Source organism: Urocitellus parryii, chromosome 2 (assembly GCF_045843805.1).
Source record: "Urocitellus parryii isolate mUroPar1 chromosome 2, mUroPar1.hap1, whole genome shotgun sequence".
NCBI classification, from domain to species: domain Eukaryota; kingdom Metazoa; phylum Chordata; class Mammalia; order Rodentia; family Sciuridae; genus Urocitellus; species Urocitellus parryii.
The window spans coordinates 5,576,973-5,598,525 of NC_135532.1; the positions used below are offsets into that span (position 1 = coordinate 5,576,973).

Here is a 21,553-nt window from a genome sequence, read left to right on the forward strand (position 1 = left end):
ATACACGGTTACTTCAGTGTGGACTAGAAATTTGGAGTGCCTGAACCCCTTGCTTTATCTCTGTGGGTGCATCCTGGCCCATCAACATCGTGGCTGGTGGGCTTCTCTGGTTAAATAAAACCTTACATTGGAAGGATTCCGGGGCAATGCTTTTTTCCCATGCTTTAATATCTTAATGAGCCCACAGGCCTGGCTGCTTATAAGTGCCTGGGACTTCTGAGTGTGTTGTTAGTGTTAGTACTTGAACCAGGATGTTCATTAGGAAGCTCTTGTTTCAGTATCTCAGAGAAACTCCCCATTAGGAAAGATCTTTCAGCAGCATGACTAGCGAGGGAAGGAAGGAGGGAGACTTTTAGGTGTGTGCAACCAGGGATATTGTATCAGTAGCCCTAGCTCTAAAGGTTTGCCCCTAATAATTAATTGGAGCAAATACATCTCAGAGGAGGGGAGAAGCTATGTAGAGCAAGGACTGAAGTTGTTATCCTTGCAAGTAGAGGACTCTTCATTTTGCAGGTGAATCAATAGTAGGACTAATTATTTCTGGTTATCTTTTATGGGTTTGTAAGACATTTCTTTTGTTCAGTGTAATAAAAAACCCATTGTTTGATCGTGACTAATTATGATAAGTAATTTGAATCATTCCTGATGAAACTTGTCTGTTAATTAACATCCACAGCAAATGGAAACCAACAGGACAACAAAGTCTTAGTGCGCCCACTGTTCCCTGGAATGGATGAGATCTCTGTGGCATGCCCAATAAACCCAAATTGCCAATGGTTAAAAAATAACAAACAGGTGGGAAGGTCTGACTCACCCTGGAGGAAAAGTTATTGTAAAGCTACACAAAGGAGTACTGAACTATTCTGAGGGAGGAGGTGGCCACGAAATGTCAGCAGGCTGCCTGACCCTGCGGCTTAGAAGGAGTCTGCTTTCTTGTTTGGTTTTTGAAGCTTAGTTCCTAAATACATTTGTCCGGCCTGCATGGAGCCCTGGTCCCAGCCCCAGCCCTGCAAACAAAACAAAAAGTCTCAATGATGATCTGATGAACAAAGAGACTTTCAGTAAGTAAAAGTGTGGATCCAAGAAGTTGCAATTTGGGATTATTGGCAGTGTCTGGCTTGATGTTAACATATCATTAACACTGTTTAAGTTTTATCAACTCAGTGGCTTTTCTTTTATATTTTAGATTTCTACCTGGACAAGGACTGGTACTATACCCACAGATAGGAGACAAATTGGATATTATTTGCCCCAAAGTGGACTCTAAAACTGTTGGCCAGTATGAATATTATAAAGTTTATATGGTTGATAAAGACCAAGCAGACAGATGCACTATTAAGAAGGAAAATACCCCTCTGCTCAACTGTGCCAAACCAGACCAAGACGTGAAATTTACTATCAAGTTTCAAGAATTCAGCCCTAATCTCTGGGGTCTAGAATTTCAGAAGAACAAAGATTACTACATTATATGTAAGTATAATTGTGTTCCCTTATTTTGTAGAAATTAGGATAAGCTAAATAGGTTTGTATCAATTTTTGTTTCCTTAAAATTATTGTGGCAAATAGTTGGGTGAGAATCTTTGCTGAAGAGTTGTCCACTTTTTCAAGGAAATTTTAATTGAATTTGGGACCCTGTAGTAACAGTATTAATTAAATATAAATACCCAAAGGGGGAAAAAACATCTTGGGATTCCTACAGTATTGACATAAATGGATTAAATGAATATATACTCAGCAGCTCTACTGACAAAACCACTTTTAAGGACCACTGATGAGATTTTGATGGGTAAATCTATGCGATGCCTTTTCTCTCCATCCATCCATCCACCCATCCATTTGTCCCTTCATCCATCCATTCAGTGTTTGTTCTGGTGACAGTGCTTCAGTGTCAGGGACTCAGCATTGGACATGGTGGCATAATGATGACTTCCTGCATGAAGGTGTCAGCCTGGAGAAGATGGATCTCATAGGTTGGAAGGGTTAGGGTTGCAAGACTAAGCACCATTATACATGGACTTCTTAAAACCAGATTTTGAAGGGTAAAGCAAAACCTAGTTTTCTCACTGAATTACTTCCCTTCCCCATAAATATAACATTGTTTCAGGAATAGATGGTGCAGAGTTCTTGGATTATATCTGATGGAAACTCATGAGGCTGTGAGTTCCAAATCCACGAGGACACCCTGAACATGGGCCTACTGTGTGCACCCTGAGCTAGCACCAAGCCCAGATTGCTCCCAGGGCCCTGGATTCTGTCAGAGTGGAGTCTGGGAGGCTCAGACAGCTGTGTGCATGATTCAAGCAATGAAATATTTTTCCCTAAATTTTCAGTTTAAAATTATACTCTTAACTGAGTGGAATTCTCCATTTGTTTCTGTAGACTTGAGCTCATTAGGGAACTGCCTCTGCTGGCTGGGCTCCCCTACTGCTTGGTGATCAGATTAAAGGTCTGGCTTTCTCCATCTACAAGCTGCTTCTTTAGAGCTCAGAACCAATAATTCACTGAATATTTATCCAGTGCTCCATAATATGTATGTTTTACTACATTAGGAATTTAAAAGAAGGTGGTCATGGATGCCTAATTATCTTGTCTGTTGCTTCGAAATGCTACAAAGACTAAAAACCTGTTTTTGAAGCCAACTTGATACATAGAGAGCAGCTTTCCAAGAATAAGTAACAAAGGATAGGGGAAAGTGGTAAATTATGTATTTAATGGAATAATTATCATAAAATGAAAATAAAAGCATTCCAAGATGAAACAAAGCAGATGGGGTGGTAAAGTGTACAAAATAATAGGGAAATCTTTGACAATACACAATAGTTACAAGGTAAAATAGATGAAAACCAAACTTTCGTAAGCTGAACAGTGTTTTTTTTTTTTTTTCAAGACCATGTAAGGACTTTTTCAGTGGATCCTAATGCCTAGCATAACATTGATAGTGAAAATGACCTGCAGTGAATTCAGGAAGAGGTTTCTGCCCCTGTGGGGTAGAGAGGGGAAGTGGCAGTCTCTGATCAGTGGGTGCACTAGATTGATGTTCCGTGGTGGTGAAGGCCTGTCCCTTTGCCTGAGGCTGCCTGTTGACCCAGCCATGGAGGATAGCCAACAGACCCTCATCCATTCTCTCTCTTATCTTAGTTCATGTCTTCATAAAGATGGCTTTGTGAATTCTAAGATCCCACTGAGTGCAAGTGGGATTTCAGTAAACATTAAAGGCTTAACCTTTAGTCTGAAATACTACACAAGAAATGCAAATAAATAAATGGTTTACCAACATCTCTTTGCTTAATGTAGTGCATTTAATAACTAGCTTTTATCAATGCATGAGAGATTTGTATTTAGAAGCATAGTTTAATTTATAATTATAATAATCTACACAATAATGGCATCCCTTATTTTTCTTTCTTTGGAAACTCATTATGCCACATTAGCAGGTTCATTGCAGGTAGCTGAGCTACTCTGGCCTCCAAAACTCTGCTTAGAATTGTGATTTACAGTGCAAAACCATGGGGTGGACTGAGATAAAAGAATCTTAAACAGAATTGAGGGTTGCAGATTTGCAAAAGGAGGAGATTTTTGAATGTTGGCTGTTGAGAGACTGCCCCAGGGTTGGTAAGTGCCCAGGCTCAGAAATTGGCCTGGAAGTCCAGTGACACCTTAACAGAGTTGAAAGGTTTCGACTACTTTGCAGGCAGAGGAGGGCATTTCAGATGCTTAGGAAAAAGCAGAAGCCAGTTTCTTACCCACCCTATAGCAAAGCTCATCAATACACAAATCTCTCTTGAAAGGAAATGGGAAATTAAAAGAACAGATGTTAAAATAGTCTTAAAAAATAATGTTGACTTTGAATTGTTTTCTTCAAGACTTCCAAGACACCAAAATAATTAAGGGATTTGTAAAAGTTACTAATTTCTATATCAAACAAATGCCCACCCGTGTGTGCGCACACACAGGGTCACAGTCAGACTCTTTGCCTTTCTTCAGAAGAAGGAAAGTAAATGTTTGAAGATATTGATTTTTATAATGGTACACTCATAAAATAGTGCTGGTAGCATGATGGAAAATACCCAGATTTACAAGTGTATTTTTAACTCCTGAAAGCACTGGTTCTCTTTGAGACAGTAATATTGGCATTTGAATTGCTAGGAAATATAATACTCTGTTTAACTCCAAACCTTTGTGTCTGGTTGGTGGCGTCTTCATCACTGGGGGTGGGATGGACCCCCCGGGGACAGTCCACATGGACTACACTGGGGTCTGGTGATTCCACTGGGGAACAGAGATTTGGAATAATTGGACCAGGAGCCCAGAGTCCTGCATCCTAGTTCTGCTGCCTGAGCATAATGAGAAAGTCACTTTATTTCTATGAACTTTAATTTCCTTCTCTAGAAAATTCATTGATTATTGGTGTTATTGTTCAGATGAGCAACAGCAGTCTCCTCTAGGTCCAGGCTGTCTATGGCTGAACAGGATCCTAAACCTGACCTTGTTAAGGTGACTCTTCTCAGCTGACACGGGCAGGATCTGCTCTGAATTCTTTAAAGACTCTTCATTCAATCTGTAGAATTACCCAATTTAAAATAGTCATCACACTTTGAGTTTTAAAAATAAATATTACTGTTTAATGAGAACTATTTTAATCCTACCAAAGATCCACTAAATTCTCTTAAGAAATGACATAATAAAATGATATGTATCCTCATTAATACTTCTCATAGATGATTATTTGCTTTGACATGTGGCAAAATGATATATATGGATTTTCTTCATGTTTACAATTGACTTTTTCAAGTGACCTGTTTCATTAATTAGCCTTGGGCTTAATTTGCATAATAAAAATCTAATTATTAAATGATTCAAAGATGGTCTGATAAGCCCCTGTTCTCCACTCCAGTTATTTTTATCATGTCTTTAAAATTGTGCAAATGTTTGTGAAATAACTATATGTTCATGCTGATTCCCATTTTCGAGGGAAGCTCTGTGTTGGACATAAGTAAACATTCCAACTAATATTAAAAGTGTTCCTGCCTCCCTGTCCTTCATCCGCACAGTGTCCCTTAGGCCCTCTCTGCTTGGCTTACCATCTTTTTTAAAGGTGATGATCCCAAGCTGTGTGGCGCGGCCATTGGGTGTGTGGGTCTTTGCCACACAGTCCTAAGGGCAGTCCTGTAGGTTGCTTATGACCTTCGCATAAAACCTTCAAGATACAGAGATTTCCATCACACTACCAGAACTGTGTGAATCAGAGATGGGCGGGAAGTGGATGCCTTTGTGATCGTGCATTTTAAGTGAACAGTGACCACAACAGAGCTGTGGATAAAATAATATTCATAGAGTGCCTCCCCATTTAGTTTAATGTGGCTTTTGCATTATTTGACTGTCAACCTGTAGCCAGGACGTGGTCTTGTGGCGTAGCCTGTAGGTCATCATTTCTAAAGGCTGTTTGGTTGATAGTTGTTCTGTTACATGTACACACACGCTCAGCCTGAGGTGTTCACAGTGGTCTTTCTGGGAGTCAGCCCTCACTTTCCAGCCTTCCCTGATAAACACGGAAGGATTCTGGAGGAACTGCCATTTCTTAGGCCCCTCATTGGTTTGGTGGTCCGTTTTTTTTGTTTTTGTTTTTGTTTTTTTATATAAGAGCATGCAAAATTGGAAGGCTCCACAGGTACCTTTTGCAGTTTTTTTGGACATGTATTCCACTTTTGAGCAAAATCACAAAATCAAGTAAATGCTTACACAAATAGAATGAAACAACACTTGTAAAAACCCAAGCAGAACAGTAGATCCTACTCCTTATTTTGATTGAGCGTATGTATGTATGTTTGTTTTCTTCTGCTGTTTTTTCATTTATGGATCTAGGTTTGGGGAATAGGAATGACAGAGGACACTAACATATACTAAATGTGCTGTCATCTCTTTCCTAGCTAAATAAGTTACGGGAGCTTTCAAATGTCTTTTGGTATTTAGATATCATTTGAAATATATAAGAATACGTGACTTCTATAAAGTGATAATGCACTTTATTTGGTGGATTATTTACATGTAAATGTGGCAAAAGCAACACTTCCATCATAACATAGATCAGGCTAAGTGATACAGCAAAATCATCCTGTCCCTTACATCCTGACTTAGGGTTGGAGATTCATGTTTGCTAACTTGCACATAATTACTAAGTGTAAGCATTTAAACCCATTTCTGTCCTTCTCTACAACAGTTCTTTTTGTAATGTAATTGTCAAAATCTTGCCAGACACTGTAGAGTATGGTGCTTAGAAAATAAACATACATACCACTAACACAGATTAGCCGAGGAGCTGAAGGTCTGGGGTCTGGCAGTCCTGGGCTCTTGAGCGCCCTTCTTCAAGTAATCTAACCTGTTATTGTGCCTTGATGTCTCCATCTGCGAATGGGGATGGTGGTAGCACCTACTCAGAGGGTAATGTGGGTTGTGTCAGGTAGATGTCAGGAGCCTGCTTCCAAGCTTGGCACAAAAAGCACAAGTAAGAATTCACCTTGGAGCAGGGAGGAAGCAGGGGGCTGACGACTGGAGCACCCAGCGGGATGACACAGAATGCCTCACTGACTTGAAGTCCACCCATAAAATGAAGCTGCAGAGAGTTTACAAGTTTCAGTAATGCTTAATTACAAGATCTCTCTTTGTCTTCTTTGAGTCTTATTGAAGTTATTCTGTCCTTGGGCTTTCTTTACCAGGAAGCATGCATTTATGTATGGTTTGTTCCTGGAATTGCCCAAGCTTGTTAACAGGTCCTTTGTCAGACCCAGAAGAGACAGACAGGGGAGGAGTCTTCAGATACATGTAATCATGTTTCCCACTTTCCATTTCACCCGTTTCTCAGTACTCTTCTCGGTTCCCTAGGACACAGCAGGGAAAACCCTGCATTTTTATTGATACATTAAGCAGCACTTTAATACAGGACAAGTATTTGTTCAGGGAACAAATGTGTCAAGTTGCCTTGTCATGAGACTAGCTGGGAAAGGACACCGTAACAGAAGCGTGGTTTTTGCTGTTTATTAACAATGTGAGCTCCTCTTTGGGCTGTGGGGAGGCCTCCCTTGGAGTCATACGGTTGGGATATCTGTCCCAGGTGGCTCAGGGGTTGGAAGACTTGATTTGCCTTCTGTGGCATTTCGCCCAGGCAGTGGTGACAGCTTATCTCCATTCGGCACCATTCCTCATTCCCAAAGGAACCAGTGAAAAGATGACTGTGCTTCCCAAAGTGACAAGGACTGGGTGAGGAAGGGAGAGAGACGAAAAGCTATGGATGCCAAAGAGATTTCAGAGCAGATGAAGAATGAAGGACAGCCCGAGAAAGAGTTACTTAGGAACTGCTCAGAATAAAACTGCCTTTATTGTTTCATGGAACTCATCTCAATATCTCCAGCCCTGTATTTATAGCTTTTCAAAGGTTCACTTAGATTTATAAATAATCGAACAATCCTGGAGACCTAGTGCGAACATAAAAGAGGACAAGGTTTTTTCTTAACAGACTTAAAATATTCATCATGAAGATAAAATTTAAAGCAAAATAAAACTTTAAAAAATAGCCAACAGGCATAGACAGACGTTAGCAAAGATTACTTTGAGAAAACTGATTTATATAGTTGCTATGAGTCACACATTTGATCCTAAAATTCTAACTCTCAGCCTGGGTGTTGATCACTCAGGGATGTGTGGTGGCCTTCACACACTCTTATCTCACTTTCAAGTCTAGAAGCACAGGTGATGAAGCAGTTTTTGCTGCTGTGAGAAAACCAAAACTTGATGGTGTGTGTCGCTTAGTGCAGAAATGTCAGGCGAAACACAGTCCTGGATTGTCACACCCTTAGACCACAGTTGTTAGTGTGTAAAGGTGCTCCTGGCTCAGGTGCACAGCATGCAAACACATGTGGCACACAGAGAGTGTGCGTGCACACACATCACATCCACAGCAGTGATAAAAATGGTGCATAAACACCCCTAGCACACATTTATAGAAAGTAAAGCACACACACACAACACACACATTGCATACCTGGTAGCACAAAAGACAGCGTCCCTATATTCATAGCATAGAAACAATGACAGTGAAGAGTGCATATATTGCATTGCATACATAGCAACAATAAAGGAGCTCATGCAAAGCAAATGATGAATTCTGCTGGCGTCAGGCACGTTGGCCCTGATACCCTGACATACATTGTACAACACACAACTAACTTTAATCCTATGTCCCCAAAGGTGAACACACACATCCTATAGGGTAGGTGGGATCAGGTAGAGTAGTTCGTGGCTATAGTCAGCTACAAGGGAAACTGGAGCACTTGAGCCCAGGAGTTCAAGGCCAGCCTGGAGAACAGAGCAAGACCCTATCTCAAAAATAGATAAACAAACAAACAAAAAACAAACAAAGACATAATTAAAACCTACGGGTTGGTAAGAAAGGAGTAAGGGCCATTAGGAAAGGTCCTAATAGCAATTTGTTAGCTATCCTGAATTTTCTTCTTCCTTTTAGGTCTATTAATTCCATTTCTTAAATAAGAGTATGTTATTTTGTACTTTTTATTACATTAGCAAGTAGAAATTTGCTAATGTAATAAAATAGTACTAAATAGTAAGTTTATTAAAAAATAAAAATCTGTCAAATATGAAAACAGAGATAACAGAGATTTCGAATTTCCTTAGCCAAGTTCAAATGAATGGATGGATGGATGGGTGGTTGGACAGATGCACGGTTGGATGGATTGGCCCAAACTCAGGCAGGAGTGTAATTGATCCTATTACAGAGGAGCCAGTCTGTGTGTTACTAAAAGACACTTCTGCTTCAAAAGTGGCTTTTTGCATTAGTGAAGTAGCCCAGCTTTGTTGTCCCCATGTTAAACCAGGAGATGAAGGTATTCTTTTATTGAAGCAAACATGTGGAAAATTGCCCTGGATTCTTAGAGTGTAGAACACGTCCCCTGAATGGAATAAGGTTCACACGCAGGGCAGATTTAGACAGGGGCACTTTATTGGGGTTACTGCTGGTCTCTACATGGTCACAGCAAATAACATCATGTCCATCTAAAGTCTTATGCCATGAGAGTGACACATTTTCTCATGTGCAGTGTTATATTCTAAACTGTCAGCAGGCATTAATTCAGTCACTGGTGAAATCCTACCACCTAGAGATGAACCCAGCCTCAGAGGGATGTTTTCCACTTCAGCGCTGCTCGGCTTGCAATTACTGGGTCATTAATATCATTGCATGCGATTAGTGACAGGAGAATGAATTAGAGGTTTGTGGGAGGTGTGCCCTTCCCCCGCCCATGAACTTTTTACTCTGACCCTGTCCTAGCTGGACATTTCCATATCTCTGCAAAGGTATTTTAATGATGAAAATCATTAAAAACTAGAGAGTGGGCAATGGATTATGTGTTAGATATAATTCACTCAAACACATGCTGCTTCATGGTTCAGAATATTTTCATTAGATGTTATCATGCTCTCTTAACCAGGAAGTTTGGCTTTTAAAAATCTTGATGCTTAGGCTAATATACACAATAGAGAATTATGTTTTATCTTGAGAACCATTACATCATTCATTTCTTTAAAAAAAATGTGAGTTTAGTCATTACTATCGAATTGGTCATCTGGACACCTATTTTTAAAACACAATTCCTTTCTTAGTAGGTTTTTGCCCATGTAGAGGTTGACTCTTCTGTGGGAAGGTAATTATTATTTTACTGTTGACTAAAATGTCTTCAGTATATTAACTGTCTGAATCACTGTGGCAATAAGAAAACTCCTTGAAGTGCATGAGATGAAAAGCCTTTTTTATGAAATCATGTTGAATTTTTTTAACCTAATGAGAAATTCTACCTGCATAAATCATCATAACTTTAGCAATAAAATTTTAGTCCTGGATAGCAATATTTCTCCTCAGCTAGATTTATCAAAAACCAAGTCACCAAGTTGTTGCAAGCAATGTTTTGAGGGGAAATAAAGTAAACCACTTCATAAATAATCATGTGTGTTTAAGCACTGCTCAGATAAAAGAAAAAAAAAATGTGGGGGGTGGAAGCAGTTTATTGCCAGCACTGTTTGATCTTTTCCCAGAAAGGTGTCAACATACTGGGCTGAACCTGGAGATGCAGGTTGAACTTCCCTGATACAAAATCTGAAATCCAAAATGCTTTGCAATCTGAAACATTGAGTGTTGGCATGACAAGTCTACGTAAACGTTCCAAAGTCCAAAATCCCCAAACCCCAAAGGATCCCCAAACCTGAAACCTCTGATCCCAAGCATTTTAGATAGGGATACTGCATTTCTGCTTCTCTTCCCAATTACTGCTCCTGGGTGCACACAAGTGTATACACTGCTGCTGCTTCCACTGTAGGTAGCTAGTTACTTTCCAGTATATGCCATCAAAGACAGCTAAGTCTCTTGTCATCTCTGATGATTGCCATTTGTTTACTTTTTGCACAGTTTTGATGGTTGAAAGGTTTTATGATTAAGCTATGATAAATCATGTTGCATTTTAGGTGTGAAATTTTGGCTGTGTATTGTGACTGTCCTTCCAATGCACTGGCCTCCTAGTGTCCAGGCCTTCTCCACTTTGTTAGCATCTTCAAACTCCTTCCACGTATATCTCAGGTCCTGTCTGTTCCCAAGTGAAAGTGGCTAGGGAATCGAGGTCATTAAACTCTTTTAAGTGCACATACAAACAAAAGCAGCTTAGTAAACATTTTTCAAAGTTGCAACATTTTTTTAAAACCTCTGTTTCTGAGTTGTCATTGATCTACCATATCATTGTTTACCATGAACTTTTGAAATCGAGGAAATAAAATTAAACAATTTTATTCAAGAACTTGTACATGATTCGTGGTATTGTCAGTCATTCTCCAGTGCTAGAAAACAGGAGGGAAGGTCTAAATTGTGAATCCATTTTAGAATTCACTTTTTCCACATCATTCTGCTTAGTAGAGAAACTAATTAATTGTGTTGTATAGAAGTCACTGAACCTCAGCCAGTTATTACTTCTCTATGCATGACTTGCTGCTTTAAAATTTCAAAACACAACCATAACAATGTGGCCTAATTCAAGTGATTCTTCTTATCGAGCTAGAACAATGTTCAGTTGGTGAGAAATTCACACCTCCTACATCACTGATAGTTTATACTGTGTTTTAGCTGTGAACAGTTTCCCAGTTTCAAAGGTAAGGGTTCATCCAGAGTCAGTGAGTTATCTCATCCAGGAGAGGGGTTTTTATTTTTTATTTTTTTAAAAAAAGATTTGGTGAATGTTTCATCTTGAAAGTATTACCCTTTGTGTTTTTTCTTTCTTCAAATAAAGCTATTGAAGAAGTATACCACATATACATTTGCTCTAAGAAAAGGAAAATTTGACTTTGTTGGATGACATGCTATGTGATTTAAAAGTAATGCTGAACTTTTTTTTGATTTTAAGCCAAACATTAACAATAATGTTTTGACTGCCCTTGGAAAGTCAGAATGATATGGTCCTCATTTCTTTCACTCTAAAGCCACAGTAAAAGAAAAAAAAAAGACTTTCGAGTGATTTTGGGGGCATATTATACAAATATAGGTTTCAGATACTTTGTTAATTAACTTCTAAAAAGCAGTCATTCATTTTTGACACATTATTTTTATGTTTAGGATTTTCCCCCTTTTGAGTTAGTATCTTAGAGGACAACTGTGCTATTCAAGGCATGACATCTCATGAATTGTGTTCTAGAAATGGAATCCCTGTTTCTGTAACAGAGTTCGCATCACATATTTTGATTTGAAACTATGCCAAGATAAGTAAATAGATCTTGACTTCCTGGGTTGTGCATTGGCTTTAAATAATCACATTCTGTCAGCTTCCTTGTATTTCAAATGTGTGTACCCCCTTCTTTTTACTTTCTCCTTTTTTGTTTGTTTTGTTTTTTCTCAATCACCATGATACATGAAAACAGTGATCTAGTTTTGTGTGTCATGTCTATTTTAAAGTCGTGGCTTTGCTTTCCATGTTTCTCACTGGGTTATGTTTTTTTTCTTTTTTAGTCCCATGGTTTGCCAGATAACAGGATTCTGGTTCTTTAGAAGTCTGTGTTGAGCCTTAGGAGAACCATGTGTGGCAATCTGGCCTAAGAAACCCTCCTTCACAGAGCATGAGATGGCATGGTGGGAACGAATAGTACAGAGGGTGATACTGACAGAAGATTTTTCATAAAATGCTGTTTGTTTCATGATCAAATGAGCGTGAATTATGTCTAGCTCAGCTTTAAGGACAAGCTTTAAGGTTTTTTATTCTTACTACTCTGTGGTTTTCCTGACTCTGTATGCTTATTATCTGTTGCTCTTTGGTGGACTTGTTTGAAGTTGATATAAATATTTGCTTTCAAATGTCCATCAATCTGCAGCCCTTTCAAGGACCCCCACCAATAAGCTACACAGTAAAATAGTTTGATGTATCTCCTACAGCATTAACCTATCTTGAGGCTTCATTCTTCCCTTAAGAACCTAAAAAGCGTTCTTCATAGAGATGCTCCTATTCTTTAGGATTTTTTGGTTACCCTCATTTCTAATCTCCTGGCGAATGAGACCCCATAGGGGCCCAAAGGCAGCAGTTTGATTCTCCAGCTGATTAGCATGGTTTTGCCAGCCTGATAGACTCCAGCAGGCAAGACCTACCCAGAGCTGCAGCTAAGCCTCCTGGTGAGCAGAGATGTAACAAGCAAACCAAGACAGGTGGAAATGCAATGGTCTTCCTTTCTTTGGGGGTGGTCCTCTGAGCCCTTTACCACCTGCTGATTCTCGTATTCTCATTCATATTGTCTGTCTCTCTCTCTCTCTCTCTCTCTCTCTCTCTCTCTCTCTCTCTCTAGTCAGATAAGCCTTGTCACTCTGCCTGGTGAGTGAGAACCACAGATAAGCAGGTGCAATTGCTGCCCCAGCTCTCAGACGTGCCACACAACTCTCAGGGCTGTGAACTGGGGGTGCTTCTCTTTCCTGAGCAGTGATCTCTGCCCACTGGAAGTCAGACCCTGGAGGAACCATATAATGATTTCTGTAGACTCCCTGCATGCAATTAGACCCCTGGAGCAAAAGCTCTTAAAAGCAGACTGTAAAATGCCCATGTATTTTTATTAAGCCTATTTTCCAACTGGAGGGAGAAACTTCTTGTAATTTTTAATTTTATAAAGTCTATTTTTTTTTTCCCTCTGGGCCAAGGGGGAAAAATGCTTGGGCACTAAAAGCTTAGGTATAAAGATGTTCTTTTTTTCCTGTCTCTCAATGATTAAATGCAATTTTATCCATTTAGTAATAATTCGAGTGTGGCTACATTAGATAATACTGATGGAGAGATACAAGGAAAAACTCAATGTAATGAGATAACGATTTATTTTTACTCTTTGTCTTACATTGAAAATTCTGAGGACATTCAAATGAACAATAAAAATAATTGCAAAATTGTCTCCCCAAATGGAAATAGATTTTATTCCCAAGCATTATCAATTTTCTTATGATTTTTTTTCAGAATCAACCACTAAGCCTTTTAAAGCTTCTGGGGACCTGGCTATTGCAGGAGAAATCAGAAAATTAATCTTGTGGTTGTATTTCAGAATTTACTGCTGGGAAAGAGGTACACTCAGGATAGGACACCTTTGGTCATGTCAGTGTTCAGGTGGAGACCAAGACCTCTAGAATTAGAGCTGCATTCTCTGATGAGCACTCCAAAAGGAAGAGGGAAGTTAGTTTTCACTATGGAAAATTATATTTATATCAAATAAGAAAGGGAAGTCATTCCAAATTAGCTTAATTTTAAAGATTACCTTCTGCGTGTCGGTTAGTAGTAAATGTCTGAAACAGGATTATCTGTAATAACATAGACTATCCCTAACTCACGGTCAAAATCTTTCATGGTGGAACATGAAATGGTAATTTCAAGTTCAGCCCATTTTTAAGCAGGCAGTCATCCCAGATGCTATTGTAACATTAGTAATGAAGTTTTTCAATACCTTCCCGTGATTTCTGCAAGTTATAAGCTGACTTAATGGGAAAAGGAGCAGAATTTGGAATGTGGGAGGACAATTGTCCTCATTCAGAATGGTGTCTCCCTTGCATGTCCCCGCACTGCCCTTACCCAGCAGCAGCTTCCTGAGAAGAGCTATGCAAAGGCTCCACCTCTCCTTGTTTTCTTTTTTGTCTGCCTGTTTCTTTTCCTTTCTTTCTTTTCTCCCCCTCTGTTAACTAAGGAGGAAAAAGTTTCAACTCTTCAGGGTGCAAAGCAACTTCATCCTTATATAACAGTTTTCTTCCTACTAACCCAACAGTCCATGGATGTCAAATTATGGATTGCAATTTAATTTGAATGCCTTTAGAGTTGTTTATGGTTTGGGGATTGTTTGGACATCATTTTGAGTAAACCTGGGAGCTTGGCACAAAGGCACTGACCTACAAATTAAAAGGAAAAAAGTCACTCCGACAATGCCCACCTCTCCTGCTCTCCAGCTGGCACAGCAGTCTTGAGAGGCTCCTCCCTCTGCAGATGCAGTGTTAATTACGCTGGGAAGCGCCAGGCTCCCCAGTGCCTGCCTTCCCCTTTCTGGTATCCATTTAACTTCTTTTTTTTCTTTTCATTCTGAATCTTTACTTGTCCCCCCCACCCACCTCAAGATTAAAGTAAACAAATCTCTGTTTCTCTTTATCTTTTCCTGTGCCCTACTTCTTAGACATCATTTTGTCATTTATCAATTTAGCATTGAAACTTTTAGCAAGAAAAAGTCATTTAACTTTGAAGCTCATGCACTTTTTGCAGGGAGGTGCATTTACATGTATGTGAATTTAAAAAGACATTGGGATTTGACTTGAATTAAGTCCACTGAACATGCAAAACCATCAGCCAAATAGATCAGTTTTCCACTTTTCTATATGAAGACATACCTTAATTTTCTAAAAATAAAGTGAGAAAACTAAACTATTAATCAGAGATTATACTGCTGCTCTGAAACTGTGCAGAACCAGAGTCTGCTCCTGGGAATTCACACTGAGGCCTTGGGAGGAGTAGATACTTTGAAATGTAGCCACTTAGTTGGAGAAGGGGAAGCCGGGAAAGAAGACTGAAGAATGGGGAGGAGGTTGTTTAGATTCCCAGAAGCATACAAAGGTTTCAGGTGTTTATTTTTACTTATCTGCTAAACATTCTCTCCATAATCTAAGAAAAGATTATGTCTACTTCTTACCCTTCCTGACAAAACAACACCCATTATTAAGGCAACTATTGCCTGTTTTCCCAGGAAAAACTTGGTGTCAGCAATAGCAGAAAAATGAGATGCAGTGGTGAGACCCAAGTTAGAGCTCTCTGATAAGCCAGATATTTACATGCAGAAGAGGCTGCCTTTGTTTTTAAGGAAAATGGTGATGGTAGAAGTTGATAACTCAAGAACACAAAGAGAAATAAATAAGTGCCTTATTTTTTCAGTTATATACTTATGCATGGAGTGCATGTTTCCACTGTAAATGAACTTGTTTGCTGACCTACAATCTGGCAAACAAAGCAACCTGATTTAAAGGATATCTTCAGGTTTATTTTTTACCAGAACACCTGTCCCTTTTTCAGTTCCTTTCAGAGTGCAATGTTTGTAGACCAGACTTCAGCAATCAAAGTGGAAGATGATTTAAGTTGCAGAAGTGTATATGAAACACTTCTGTTCCTTGGCCCTTGAACTTTAGGGGTGTGCAGTGTCCAGCACCCTCCACCTCTGCCCGCCTGGAACTGGATCTGTAATTGAAAGCCTGCTCCTCATTAGAGTGCCTGGCAGCCTAGCTCTGCAGCTTTAGTTACAAAGCTGTTCAGAGAACTCCCCGACCTAAAGAGACAGACAGTAATGTGTTTAAAGAGAGCGCAGTCTGCATTTGAAAAAAGAAAAAGGGGAAAATCCCCACTGAAAATGGCAGAAGGGCTCTGTCCCCCCTCTGCCCTCAGTGCTGATGGGGGAAGGGAATCCCGCTGTTGAACTGGGGGCTGGCGGTTGTTAGGAGTTCTCACCTTACATCCAGAGCAGCCACAGGACCCAGAGACAGAGGTTCCTGTGTTAACCCAACAGGGACCTTGGGCGAGGAGGTTGGCCACAGTCACACATGCATTCTTTCTGATTTCTACCTTAATGGAGGAAGAAAATCAGACTTTGAAAATTTGAATTCTGGTGGACTTCTGAAGTACATTTAAGGCTGGAGAAGGAAGAAAAAGGGTGTGGGAAAGCTCCCCTTCTAGTGTTTACAGAACTTGGATGTTTGACAAAGGGAGCATCAAACTAATTGTTCTTGAAGCAGGAAATCTGCAGTGGAGGAAGCAGGTGTCCTGGGGTGATTACCATGTTTCAGAATTGCCATACTCACTCTTTTGCTCTTTGGAGCTTGGCCCCAAAGAAAGGAAGATGCTGTCCCTTTCCCCATAGGCCAGCCCTGTCAGCTGTGTTGAAGGAAGGAGAAGGAGCAGGTAGTTGACATGCAGCCGTGTTTCCAATGTCCATTTTCCTTTGTTTCTTTTTCTTTTTTTTTTTTTTTCGGCTTTCGGCATCCCATACTTTTAGAAAACTTGTGATTAAGAGTAAATTCTTATTTTTCAAATTGTTTTCAGACATTTCATGTTCATGTAAACTTGGCTTATTGATTTCCTGATTTTTCTTTATTTTTTTGTTTTGTCCATTTTATTTTTAATCAGCTACATCAAATGGGTCTTTGGAGGGCCTGGATAACCAGGAGGGAGGGGTGTGCCAGACAAGAGCCATGAAGATCCTCATGAAGGTTGGACAAGGTAAAGACCACCTGCTACTTCCCGAAGTCACTGTGCCCTGGTCAGGCCCCACTAGTGTGGCTCCAGTGTTGACACTCGCCTTCATCCCTCTTCTCCTTAGTTTGGAAAGCAGACACTTCTCTGCACCTCTAGCCACTGAAATTTCCTCAAGCCAATGTAATAAGCTTCTCTTACTGGAGATCTCTCTAAAAGTTAAGGTCAGCCAGGCAGAATGTCTATTGCCATATATGTATATTCTTTTAAAAAAAGCAAAACACTTCTTTGATTCAATTCAAAATCTCCACAATGTAAACTATGTTTCTGCAGTTTTACTCGTTTCCGAATGTTGACTACAGAAGAGCTGTGTTCGTTGTGCCTTTTCACATAGAGATAACCTATTGTGCAGAAAGAAAGAATTATTCTTCTAATTAGAAATTGGTATAGTAGTCAATCAACTTGCTCAGTTAAATTGAAATGTCATCTGCAGTGCTTTGCCTGCCAAATGCAAGAATCCCTATAGTTTCCACAGATGGCCTCACAATCTAAACCTCAGAAATAACTAGTATAACCGTTGTGTTTTAAAAGGAAAATTATATTCTTGTATTTCACAGTGCTTTGCATAAGGAGTCTTATGTTCATTGCTATTCATGCCTCTTGAGATATATGTGCATCTCTTAAAGCTAGATGCTATCAGATGTTGGTGCTGTAATTAATCATTTGTTTTTCATGTAGATGCAAGTTCTGCTGGATCAACCAGGAATAATGATCCAACGAGACGTCCAGAACTAGAAGCTGGTACAAATGGAAGAAGTTCCACAACAAGCCCCTTTGTAAAACGAAACCCAGGTACAGCAGTGTGGTCTGTGTTTGTGGGTTTGTGTGTGCCACGTTCTTAGTATCCTAAGAGGTAGAAGAGAGTCAAAGTGCTTCTGTGCCAGATGAATTAACTAGTAGTTACAGTCATCAGTAATCTTTGCACTCAGTGTGTTGTTATTAAACTCAGTTAGACAAAATAATTCATTGCCATGAAAGTCTTATATTCAGAAGAGCAGAATTCATCAGATGTAAGAGCCAGTTATTAGTACTACTCCCTCAAATCACAGTTTTCATTGGCTGACACTTTATGGAGCTCATTGTCAACACCAGCTTAAAGCTGATGTTAATGTATATGTAATTAATGTTCTAATCCTCCATCTAATTATGTCTAATCCACAATGAGTCTCACTGATCCTCTTCTGAATTTTAGATGGTAACATTTTTAATACTGCATAATGCTATGCTTTTCAGGTGGCTATTGTTAATTTTTTCACATCTTCTAACTAAAATAAAATATCAAATGGATTCCTGACTAAGGTTCAGAATACCCGATAAAATTGGCTGCCCTTGAACTTGATTTTCTTAATAGTCTTGGAACTGTGTATATTGGTTACTATGCTAATGAATGTTTCATACATAGCTGGTGAGCAGACGTCAGCGTTTTGTATTAGGGATCTGTGTGCTTGGTTGGTAGTTGTGCAAATTTAGCATCTGCAGCAATATTCTGTCTCTTTCCAAGAGTCAAGGAGGGAAGTTGTTATTTCTGATTTTCAATGACAAGATGTGTCAAATTCTTGTGACAAACTGATAAATGGATAATATAATGATGCCAGGCAATTTTTTAGTGCTTAACATTTGGGTTGGCAGTCTGTTCAGTGCGAGAGTGTCTGCTGCCTTCCAAATATATTTTAAGTGTAAATCAAATAATACAAACGAGTTTCGAGTTGAACCTTTTCCCAAGCCCCCTCACTCTGTTCAGGTTCTGGCGCTGTTCTGCCGTAGGCAGGGTTCTGCCGCGGAAGAAAGGCTGTTTGAAGATCCACATGAAACGGGTTTCTGAAGGGAAGGGGACGAGCCCGGCCACAGGAAGGCTAAACACTGCCCACAGTGGTGGCCGCTCTTTTTCTTCCTCCCTGCGGTGGCCCCAGGCTGGCGTTCGGGTTAAAGAGGCAGGGAGATCAAGGGCTCGCCGTCACGCCAGTTCGCGCTCCTGAGGGATGAGGACACATGAAAGGAAACGATGTGGTTGGGGATGGCTTGGAAGTCCGACCTGGGCATCCGTCCCCTTTGCCACTGACTGCTGACGTCTGCCGTTTAGCATTTAGCTATTAAACGGGGAACCTGGCTCGTGGAAGTCTGGCTGCCCTTTAAGTCACTGGTTTTGCTGGCTTTGGGGGGCGCTTTTAACGCCGCTGATTAGCCCTGGCGACAGCAGTACCTATTTCTGTCCTCCTCTCCCTAGATTCCAGCACAGACGGCAACAGCGCCGGACATTCGGGGAACAACATCCTCGGTTCCGAAGTGGCCTTATTCGCAGGGATTGCTTCAGGATGCATCATCTTCATCGTCATCATCATCACGCTCGTGGTGCTGCTGCTCAAGTACCGCCGGAGGCACCGCAAGCACTCGCCGCAGCACACCAACACGCTGTCGCTCAGCACGCTGGCCACGCCCAAGCGCAGCAACAACAACGGCTCCGAGCCCAGTGACATTATCATCCCGCTAAGGACTGCGGACAGCGTCTTCTGCCCGCACTACGAGAAGGTGAGCGGCGATTACGGGCACCCGGTGTACATAGTCCAGGAGATGCCCCCGCAGAGCCCCGCCAACATTTACTACAAGGTCTGAGGCTCCGGCTTCCTTCGCCCCAGAGGGACCTCAGCGCCCCTCCCGCTGAGGGCGGCCGCCGCCTTGTCGCCGCCCGGTCAGCACCGGCCCCTGACTGAGCCAGGCGCGGGAGCGGGATCACGCCTCCGGGAAGAGCCCAGCTGGACAGCTTTCTAGTCTGTAGCATTTCGGCCTTGGTGACCACAAACCCTCCCTGCAGCCGGAAGACTGAGACGCCCGATCGTGGGGACTGCTGCGCGCCCCGCGTCCTCGAAGCCATGTGCGGCAGTCACTCAGGCCTCTGCGGAAGCCCAGGGAGGGCGCGAGGTGTGGACGAGAGGGCCGAGCGTCCGAAGGCGCTGCTGCCCAGGAGTCCTGCCCGGGCGGGTCTCTCCCGCGGTGCACACTGGACTTGTCCCTCGGACCTCGGGCTAAGTAAGGTTCTCCGCGGTCTCTAGCGTTTAGTCCTCACTGTCTCACTCCTGTTGTCCGGGGCTCGGCAGCACCTCACCTGAGCTCCTCACCTGAGCTCCGCACCTCCACATTCTGCATCACTCACGGGACACTCGTGGCCGGAGCCCGGCTCCTGCCCCCTGCAACAACAGCTGGGGTCACGCGGGCAATCCCCTCAAACCCTGCTCGCTGTAGGTGCCCCCCAGGCGTCAGGCGGTCAGCCACCCGGGAGGACTGGGAGTTGGTGGCAGGGCCACAGGGAAAGGGCTGGCTGCGACTGCAGGTCCACGCTGCTGCCCCTGAAGTGGAAAGTGGGGGAGGAGAGAGAAGCGAGTAGGTCACAGCACTTTGGCTTTGCTAAGACTGACGGAGCCAGTAGACACAACACACGCAGGGGATGGCGGTCGTGGGAGGCGGTCACTGTTACCAAACAGCAATGTGCAGGGAAACCAAGTCCCTCTTCCTTCAGTGGGACAAAGCGGGGCACTGTTGGAGTGGAAGAGCCTGGCGGGGAGGGAGAAAGTCGGCCACTGGCGACGCACTCGGGCAGGACTGTCGTGGTACTGGCAATAAGACATACAGCGCTGGAGCTGTACGAGAGTCGGTCTGCTTTGGGTGATGTTTTAAGCAGACTCAGCTGCTATACTTGTCACATTTTATTAAACACAGGGAAAGCATTTAGGAGAATAGCAGAGAGCCAAATCTGACCTAAAAGTTGAAAAGCCAAAGGTCAAACAGGCTGTAATTCCATCACCATTGACATTATTAAAGAATTCTCATATGTAAAAGGTAGGTCAGATTCCCCAGCCCCCCTAAATGCCCCCGTCCCCACCCCCTCCCCCAATTGAGCCTTATGACACTTTGATTTATGGCGGTGCTGTCCGGGCTGCTAGGCCACAGGGAGGTACTGCCGAGTCCAGTGCCCAGTGCTCGGTGTCAAAGTGAAGCACACAAGGCAAACCTCTTAGAGTTCTTAAGACGGAAGTGAATTATGATGTCGAGGGGGAGAAGGAAGATAGGACATATTTATAATAGGTGTATAGAACACAAGGGATATAAAATGAAAGATTTTTACTAATATATATTTTAAGATTGCACACAGTACACACCAGAAGATGTGAAATTCATTCGTGGCAATTAAGTGATCCCAACGCTCAGTGCTTTAAGAAATGAAATGTAACAATTGGATAGCGACTTCTGGGAAAAACAATACCACTCCAAAAATAACAATAATGAGAGCAAATACAAAAATAACAGTCCTCGGAAAGCATCTCACAGACTGTAGACTAGGAAATACAAGCCCCAAACACCAGGAAGTCGATGTGACTGCGTCATCTATTTAACAATGACAAGATGTTCCGGCATTTATTCTCTGTGTTGGGTTTTCCCTTGCCTTATGGGCTGAAGTGTTCTCTAGAATCCAGCAGTCACACTGAGGGAGTTTCGGTTGAAAGTCTGGCTGGGCTCCCTCCTCCTCTCCTTCCCCCCACCCCACCCTTCCAGAAACAAGAAGAGTAAACAGGAAACCTACTTTTTATGTGCTATGCAAAATAGACATCTTTAGCAGAGTCCTGTTACTATGGTAACACTTTGCTTTCTGAATTGGGAGGGAAAAAAATGTAGCGACAGCATTTGAAGGTTCTCAAACCTCCAGTGAGTACCTGCAAAAATGA

General features: G+C 41.6%; 1 protein-coding gene across 1 annotated transcript in view; it reads left to right on the plus strand.

Annotated features, from left to right (window-relative positions):
- Efnb2 (ephrin B2) overlaps positions 1 to 20,706 on the plus strand; it is a 40,599-nt gene extending 19,893 nt beyond the window's left edge. The window contains exons 2-5 of the mRNA XM_026400245.2: positions 1,187 to 1,470; positions 16,713 to 16,805; positions 17,517 to 17,630; positions 19,063 to 20,706. Of these exons, the coding sequence (XP_026256030.1) occupies positions 1,187 to 1,470; positions 16,713 to 16,805; positions 17,517 to 17,630; positions 19,063 to 19,448 (877 nt within the window). The 3' untranslated portion in view covers positions 19,449 to 20,706. The remainder of the gene's footprint in view (positions 1 to 1,186; positions 1,471 to 16,712; positions 16,806 to 17,516; positions 17,631 to 19,062) is intronic.
- Positions 20,707 to 21,553: the final 847 nt, after the last annotated feature.